This window comes from Zootermopsis nevadensis, unplaced genomic scaffold (genome assembly GCF_977971745.1).
Source record: "Zootermopsis nevadensis isolate Lab colony 2312 unplaced genomic scaffold, Znev_1.0 Znev_ptg000016l, whole genome shotgun sequence".
NCBI lineage: Eukaryota > Metazoa > Arthropoda > Insecta > Blattodea > Termopsidae > Zootermopsis > Zootermopsis nevadensis.
In genome coordinates this window covers 5,704,865-5,714,259 of record NW_028259148.1, presented here as the reverse complement: position 1 = coordinate 5,714,259, position 9,395 = coordinate 5,704,865, and the positions used below count along the sequence as shown (strand labels likewise).

The 9,395-nt window shown below is 34.2% G+C and overlaps 1 protein-coding gene across 1 annotated transcript; it reads left to right on the top strand.

Annotated features, from left to right (window-relative positions):
* The first annotated feature begins 735 nt into the window (after nucleotides 1–735).
* On the top strand, nucleotides 736–8,901 carry Rpp30 (ribonuclease P protein subunit Rpp30). Its single transcript, XM_022073005.2, has 8 exons — nucleotides 736–1,117; nucleotides 2,326–2,459; nucleotides 3,196–3,270; nucleotides 3,791–3,859; nucleotides 4,842–5,048; nucleotides 6,167–6,234; nucleotides 6,948–7,027; nucleotides 7,154–8,901. The coding sequence occupies exons 1-8, from the start codon at nucleotides 1,024–1,026 to the stop codon at nucleotides 7,333–7,335; spliced, it is 909 nt and encodes a 302-aa protein (XP_021928697.1). The 5' UTR covers nucleotides 736–1,023; the 3' UTR covers nucleotides 7,336–8,901.
* The last annotated feature ends 494 nt before the right edge of the window (nucleotides 8,902–9,395 follow it).

Sequence of the window (9,395 nt, the reverse complement as noted above, 5' to 3'; positions counted from 1 at the left end):
ACAGACATTCTTCTGATTAACATCTAGGCTGGTCTGAAGGAAGTTTTTTCTCAAGGTATGCAGTAACAAAAATGAAATATCAAAATAGACTTATTTAAAAACACAACATTAGGATAAAGCTTTCCAATATCATTCCTGCTTCAGTTTCCTTGCAAGCAGCAAGGAGATTTTCTTATCATGTTAGGTAAGTACAACATACTGTTTCATGACATATAAGAGTGGATTTATTTTAACTTTCTGCATATAAGGTGAATTAGAAGTGTTGAAGATGTAAGTTTCTCTGTTGTGACCTTTAATAAGGGTTGTCTCATTTTGTGGCACGGTTTTATAAAGCAATTCTACACAATTGTTTTTACATTATTCAGTAATGATCCTAGTGTTTGATTCTATATAATTCAACTTACTGACAGCATGGTTAAATAAACCATAAATAAGGATTGACCCAGTCTGAGCAACAGGAAATCGATATCCCTTATGTGGTTTTAGTGAGTGTCAAATATTGAGATGATTGCAAGGATTTAGAATGAAGTCATCTATTTTACCACACTGCAACACCAGCATTTGTGTGAAGGGGCTGAGGAACAGAATGAAAACCAACAATTGGGTCACCAGGCTGTGTTTATTTTAATCTGATGTTGAAGCATTAAAGTACATTAATTTAGGTTGACAAGTTGATCTTGTCACTTGCCGGCTTTCAGCACGTGCTGCTGGAAAAACGTGAGTTGGTATTATGTTTATAGAGTAATGCTTCTGTCGGGAAAACGTTCTAGGACTTGGCTTCGAGTCATCCAACTCTAGCTGGGAGCCTGGAAATGGCCATATGGACCGAGCAACGGTAAAATGCTCTTGCTACGCATTGCCTTCGCGTTTTTTTTTTTTTTTTTACGTTTCCGCTGTTCTCTTTGAAGGACATTGGCTAACAGACGGGGTGTTTAGACCATATGCGGGGAGGTGTGGTTGTAGTTTATGTTGGTAATAATATGTGGTTTGGAAGTGTAAGATAAAGCTTTAAAGGCTCTGAATATGATTTCTGTACGTGGGTTTTGTGATTTGAATGTTTTTTCAAATGGTGAGAATAAGACATCACTGAAGAGTACATGCCAAGCATTGCTGGATTGTAAGTCAATATATAATATACGTTGAAACATAACCTTATTTTACCTCTGAACATGTGTTTTGTACGTGGATTTTGTGATTTGAATGTTTGTTCGAATGGTGAGAATAAGACCACTGAAGAGTACATGCCAGCATTGCTGGATTATAAGTGAACATATAATATACGTTTAAACATAACCTTATTTCACCTTTAAATTGATCCTTCTGATTTAAAAATGTTTTATGAAGTTTTCTCTGGCCTAAGCATCAGTTCGTGAAAGCGTATAGGAGACATGGAAATAATCTTAAGCGCTAGATGGGAAAAAGTGGTCAGCTTCACATTGGCCACTCACCCTAATTGAAAGAGCCAAGTACCTATTGGATATGATGATAGAATGGCTTCAGATCTGGTCTGTATGTGAGGGCAAAGAGAGAAATGCCAACCCCACTATGGAATTGAAACATAGTCATCTAGTCTGTAGCCAGTCATTTGTATTTTTTTGTTCTGTACAATCTTATTTTCCTCATTTATTAAAATTCATGTTATCTTTGGTTCAGTTATATGAATTGTTACAAATAGAGCTGCCATTCTCTGCAAATCTAAAACTTCTTGACGATGGTGAAGAGTCATTTGAATAAAAATTTCCTTGGATATTATCCATCGTCTAGTAAAATATAAAATATATTATATTAAAATATAATATATATTTTATATTTTATTCAAATGCCATTCTCATGTCTTTTCAATGTTTGCAAGTGTGAGTACGTTGTCTTTGTCAACAACTTGTCAGATATTAAGCCCATAGCCCATTGTTCCCAAGCACCATCAATATTTGTTTGTCCATTTTGGGTGAGAGACCAAGTTTAATGCCCATATATAATAATAGGTAAAATTTTAATTTCATTTACTTTGATCTTCAGGTTTTGAGATACAAGATGGGAGGACAACATTTTACACTTAAGTCATACAGAAGTTGTTTACGTATGATGAGCTGATGTTGGGCTGAATGTTTTATTGCATGTAGTCATGTGTGGATGAGCAAAGTTTTCTGTGTGCATGCAGTAATTTGAAAGTGTATGTGAAAATGTTAAATAACATCTTTACAGCTCTTTACTGTCATTCATGGATGGTTCATTCATATTACGAAGGAATGTAAACCAAAATGCACGTAGTTTGTATTGGTGTATAAAGATCTATTGTAATATGAGTTGTTTCGTTTTGAACATCAGTAGGATATCGGACAGTAGCAATAAACAGTATCTTCAATGGATCTGTTTTTGACACAAAGAAGAAAAAGAAGAAGGGTGAAATGCAAGAGAAAGGAGATGTAGTTCCTCCTCCTGCCAATCAAGACATAATAAAGGTTAGTATATATTAAGGTGTATTATTAAAAGTGAAGTAATACATTTGTGTGTAAGCATGCTGGGGATGCCAGTCAGTGCAGTGTAAATAGTTAAGATATTGATAAGAAAAGTATATTGACATGCTAATCCTTTGTAGAATGAAATTAGTCATTAGTAAGTTTTGAGGTTCTCACAGTTTGTGAGTATGAAGATAGCTGTCTTCTGGGTTGTATCACTGTGTAGTCAGGTGGAACTGCATGGCTCTACAACCCAGGAGACAGCCATCTTCAAAATTAGTAATTTAATATAAAACTGAAACTTGGCAAAGGGGCATCTTGTCACAATTTAAGAGATTCCACTGTTGCAGAGTTGTAGACAGGAATGTAAGAAGTGTTTTTTGGAACTCTTGTTTTAGTGTCCACCCTAACATTGCTAAGTAAATGTTATCAGTGGATAAATGTCTGTTTAGATCATGTACATTTGTGTGAGCAGATTTCAAGGGATTTCTAGGATGAAGAGTAATAGTCAAGTATTACATTTGCATGGTTAAAATTTGAAGATGAATTTGATGTTTAAGATACATTGTATATAGCTTTATAATTTTACTTTTGTTTTGCATTATGGAAGAGGTGGCCAGTAATCAGAAAATGTGTCTGTTGTGGGACACCTTGTATTAGATATGTGATAAAGTACACATTGGTCCTTTATTCTGACTACTGTAAATGTAGTATTTATTGTAGTTTTTTTATTTTTCAGGAATTTAAAGGGAAACTGGATATATATGAACGGTTGACAGTATCTTTTTCTACTCAGTTGCAAGCTCACAAATTGGTGAGTTCTGGTATCAGATATCACATATAAACATTTTGTGAAAAGTTTCAGGTTTCATAGATGGTTCTTATTGGAGTTACTGGAAATTTTATCTGTTGGGTAGACACCTCTAGCTTCAAGTGGGAGATTGATTCTAAAAGATTAATTTGAAAAAATATCAAGCAACTGGCAGTATTCCACTTTGTGTGGGGGGACTGAGGAATACTATATAAAACCTCAGTCATGATAGCCTATCTTTAGACCAAGATCTGAATGTGAGACCTGAATACAAAAAAAAAAAGGTTTTACTCTGACCGTGATGCTCAGTGATAGGTATTAAAAATTGTAAGAAACTTATAAAAGCAATCAGAAACACACCTTCAACAAAGTTAGCATTAAAACATGCAGTCAGTACCTTAATCTTGAAAGCAGCAGTGTACAGTCTGAACTGTTACTGTCATGATATCTCTTATGATTATAGCTGCTGTTTGTCACATTGCCCAAAATGATATCATAACACTTCTTTAACTTTTGTTTCTAGAGCCAGTCTGTCAATGCAAAGATGTACAGCATTCTGGCAGTTATTCCCACAACTCAAGTTGCATTTCAGGTATGTTTTCAAATAATTGTATCTTTCAGCAACAAGATATGCATGTTAGTTTTTATTTTATTGTTCCTTCATTTTTAATATTTGTGATGTTTAAATAGAGAAGCTTATGTAGTGGTAGAAGTTTACCAGTGTTTCAGAGGTACAAGCTGCCTTTTTCATCACCTCTGAAACTTGGGTAAACTTCTACCACACTACATGGCATAACATCTCAGAAAACAGTCATCTTCATATGTGCTGCCATGAGAGCCTGAAATCCCAGATAATAGTCACTCATCTGGTCAGGAAACTCCCATTATAGTAAACTCAGAGGTACATTAGTGTTCACAAGAGCCCACCACTACACTGCATCCTGAACCAGATGAATCCAGGCCACACCCTTATATATATATATATGCAGTCTTATGGTTATATAAGGGCATTTCAGATGAACATTCTGCCTACATTTTCAGGGCACTTACAACACAACAACACTGAAGACAATTCTCTTATATCATGACTGTATTGATTGTTCTTTTTTATTATTCTAAAAGTGTGTGACACTGATCTAATATTCATAAGGGAGTACTGTCTTTGGATATTTTTGTTGCCAGGATAAAAATGGTACAAAGTGTTCTGGAGCTGGTTCTGTTTCAGTCCTCAGGAAAAGGAAGGGGTGCCTACTTTGTTGGGACCATTAAAAAGAAGTCCTTATTATTAGACCAAGTCCCAAAAAGATAAAAACTTTTCAGATACTGACTCTGTCCTTATGTAGAAAGATGTAATTAAGCATTACTTTGTGGGGCCCTGTGGATAAAGCTAGTCCATGTTACTAGTCTGAAAAGTTCAAAGATGGTATTCCTATAAAATGCATTATCCCGTTTATAAATAGCTCAGTTCATCTGTTCTTTTAATGAATATGTGATCTAATTGTGTTTCTTCTCCTGCATATAAATGGCCAGATTGACTCAAAAGTATGACATTTAATTGTTTTATATGTTTATAGTATGCCTGCTCAGTCATGGATGTAGACCTCATAACTTTTGATCCAGATGACATTGGGCTTGTTAAATGTAGCAGAAAGATGTACAACTTGGCTGTAGATCGAGGTCTCAGCTTTGAGATTATGTATATGCCAGCTATTAGAGATTCTACAGCCAGGAAAAACATAATTCAACTGGCTCACTTTTATCATGCTTTTGGAAAATCAAAGGTAGGAGATTGTTTTGCCCTAATTTATAACTTTTTAAAGTTTTACATTATTATAATCTTATTAAATATGTTTATAACCCTGAGGAGCACCTATTAATATTTCTAAATCTGTCTGTATCTGTGCATGCAAATTCTCAAGAATGGCTGAACTGATTTCCATGATATCCAATACTGGGGAATTCTTCTGAAATGTGTTGACATATTCAAATTTTGGTTGAAATCAAACATCAGTAACAAATAAGGAGACATACATGTGCTTCTTTGCACAGAAACAAGTGGGCAGGGAATTTTCAGAAAGGTCAGTGGTCAAATTCTGATGCAGGTGAATATTGGTGTATATTTCCTAACCTCTTTATGCTTATAGTATGAGAAAAATACACTTTCAAGATTATCCAGTCACATTGAATTCTGTGAAGTTCAATTAAGTGTCTCATGTACCATGCAAACTTCTGACAAAATATAAAATAAGCAAACAAACAAACAGAACCTCAGGTCTTACAAACAAACTATTAACACTATAAAAAAGACACTAGTGCCATACGTGTTTTAACCTCAAGAGGTCATTATCAGTGACAACAGGGAAATTAATTCATTTAATCAAAATGGTTTAAAATTGGTCTAAATATGGTTTAGATAACAAATCATGAAGTGGAGTTATTTTACAAAAGCATATCAAGCAACACTACACTAGATGTTGGTTTCACAGGAGTTGAACTTTGCACCTAGCTATTGATCTGATGGTCCAGTGGCCATAGCTGGTCTGCAGCGAGCTGTTGTTGCTTCGTCCGTACCTGTGAACTCCAACTCCACGCTTCATTTGTAAACTATAGAAATAATGGAAACCCCATAAGTCTACATTTTCCCCCTAAGAAAGGAATATAGGTTAAAAATACATATGAAAATTGTGAAGGAAGTTTTGTTCACACAAATGAGCAAATTTTTTACTCAAAACTCACGTACAATGTAATAAATTCACTTGTAGTAATGAGCAGTGTGGGTTGTGTGTTATTTCTATATTGTTGAATTACAGGGGTCTGCAAAAGCATTTGTCATTTGAACTGTGTTTTTTTGGGTGTTTTAATATATGTGTGTTTTGCTGTATATGTATTTTGTTGTCAGCATATAGTTATCTCCAGTGGAGCAGCTAATCCCTTCCATGTCAGAGGACCTTATGATGTGATTAATCTGTATCCTTCATATAACTTTCAAAGGACTTGTATTGAAATGCTACAGTGACACAATTGGTGTGGACTGAATTCATGTGACCCAGGATAGGGTCCAGTTGTGGGTTCTTGTGAACATAGTATCAAACACTGAAGCTTTGTAAAAGGTGGAGGACTTCTTGACCAGCTGAACGATTTACCACCTTCTTAATATGGATTCTGCTTCATGTGATTAAAAGAAAGAAATTATGTAGTGCAAAATAATATTCTTAATTCTCGTTAAAATTTTGAGAGAATAAATTCTGCAAGTAAATTAGTAATTCTGTCAGTAATTTACTTGTTTTACTAGATCCAAGGTTGTAATTGAAATAGGACTGCAGTAGTGTTACGATCATTGTCTTTCCACCAGCCTTTGTGTTTACTGCCTTAAGGCATGAAAGGAACTTTATCACAATAACCAGCATTTTGAATTAATTCTCAGACATTCCAGAAACAAATGTGAGGTGATGTGTAGGATTTGATGTGATGTTCTTGTTTATATGGGGATATGTTACCTTGATATCCGAAAGGGTGGGAGAATTCTTAACTTATGTGATGTAAACATCACAGTTGATTCTTTTTTCATACTGAAACTTACACAGCTTGAAATAACTGTGAACACATGTTTTCTGCTTTGATGACATTTGAAGTTGTGCCTTCATATTTTGATTTGAAATGCTTCCTTACCATACATTCAGAGGTCTTCTTTTTGGTCTAAGTGAAGAGCAGTCAAAATGTTCCATTACTACAGCTTGTAGATTTTTGTTAATAAAGGCTGGTGAGTACATTTAATGTATGTATGATATAGAATACATAGTTAGAGGATTGTGGCAATGATATTCTATCTATGGGAAAATTGGTATTTTTATAACGGAAACTGTACATTATTGTTTATCATTTTCAGCTGGTCGACGTCTTGGGAAGACAATAGTAATAGCGAATAAAGATGTAAATATTGATAAGGAACCTGGCAAAGATAATGTCATAGAGAATGATGAGGTGGATCAAGATTTTGAAGAACCAGTACAGAAGAAGTTACGACAGGATTGTCCAGAAAGCAGTATAGCACCAAATATTGACACATAAAGATTGTGCAATATAGTTAACCAGCTCTTTATTTGTTTTTGTTATTGTGTGTCAAATCACAGGATCGAACTGAATATTTCTAGTTAGGATTTTAAACTATTGTCATACATTGTGTTCACTCTTAATAGATGTGTAAAGTTTAATTACAATTCTAAAATACAACAATTTCTTGTTGTTAATCTGATCTTACTTTGAGCTAAAATCTTTTGCAGAATTTCCCTTTTATAAAACACCATTACTAACTAAGGAACCAAGGTGCAAGATGGCAAAGTGAGATAGAGTGCATTCTTTTTTTCTTTTGAAGCATGGTACATTTGACAGGTTCTGCATCTTTAGCTTGGGCATATGAAGGGTCTTTGGAATGTAAATAAATTCCGTTCTGTTCTTTGAGTAAAAATATAATGCCTGACAACTCTTCCAGGACAGACTCTTGGGATCTGAAACTGAAGGTCCAAACAACTAATTTACTTGAGACCATTCAAAGTTGACTTCCTTTATTATATGGTAGTTTAATTAATCATTTGTGCCATTTGTTGAATCTATGCTGATATCTTCTTTTGAAAGGGCATCCAATTTGTGTGTAATACTTTGTATGATTTCTGGTGTATCCAGAAGTCTGTTCCCTTTTAGGGTTCTTTTCAGTTCTGAGGAAGAAATATATCACTGGTTGCTGCTGTTGAGTTTATATTGTACTTGGAGAAGAGAAATGTGTGTAGAATTTTGGTTGGAAAGCTTGAAGGTAAGAGACCACTTTCAAAAATAGGCACAAATGTTATGGTAATATTAAAGTGATTTTTAAGTAAATAGTATGACTCAGTATAGGGACCAGAGGCAGGCTCTTGCATGTGTAGTAATTAACTTCTGTTTTCCACAAAATGTGAATTTCTTAATTAGCTGAGAATCTGCTCCATGAAGTGACAGCAAAAGTGATATTAATGTCAATTTCTGTCATAAGCAATAAATCAGGATGCTTCACTACAAAAATGGTTATGCATAATATATTCAGTACTTTGGAAATTGATTAGGGACCAGTATTGGTCTGTAGTTGTTAACAGAGGCACTTCTGGCTTCAATGCCTGCTTGTTTCCATAAAGTAGGAAATTGTTGCTGAGATAGGTTAAGATTAAAAATACATTTAAAAATCGATGTAAAATTGTCTGAACAAGGTTTATACCATTAGAAGGAATATCATAAAGTCCAACAGATTTAAGTGGCCATACATGTTGTAGGACTTTGCAAACATCTGAAGTGGAAGTAGGTGCCAAGGTCTGTAATAAAGAGGGGACATTTCATAAGTGAGAAATGTGACAAACTGAATTAGAGTGCTTAACAAAAGCCTTAGCAGCATTACAGGGTTTGGACAAAAATTCCCATCAGCCTCAAACCAAATGAAATTAATATTTGTCTGAAATGTAGGTACATATTTACAGAAATGTTTAGATTGTGGTTTAAGGTTTGCATTTATAGATTTCAGCCAAGAAAGTCTGTTAGACTTAATATTGGCTTTCACAAGCATTGATTTTTTAATTTATTGTATAAAAATAAAGGTTTTTCTTCTTAAAAGTATGTGTTTTATAAATTTTTATTCATAATACTTTAAAGAGCCAGGAAACTAAGTAGAAAACCTGGATCTTTTGCCAAAGTCACAGGGAATAATAGCCTTGTCCATAACTAAATGAACAGCAGCTATCAATACTGGTTGCATTGTACACCTTGATTCCCTGAAGCAAGCCTCATAAGAAATATGTTGACTTTGTATATTTTCAAAGGACAACAATAACAATTTAATTATTTAAGGCTTCATTCAGAGGAATTATATAATTTATTTTTATATTTCACCCTGTTGCAATACATGAATTTTTTCATGTGACTAATAACTGAATTAGAACGTAATGTGTTTGTAACATCTACAGACAGTTTTGGTTATTGATGTGGTAAAATAAAATTCTGGTTAGAAGGATATTCAATATTCCTGCATGAATGATTATTAAAATTAAATTTTAGTACATTGTAGTGTAGTCTGTTTTGGAGAGCAGTAAGATACGAACAGTGTTGAATAT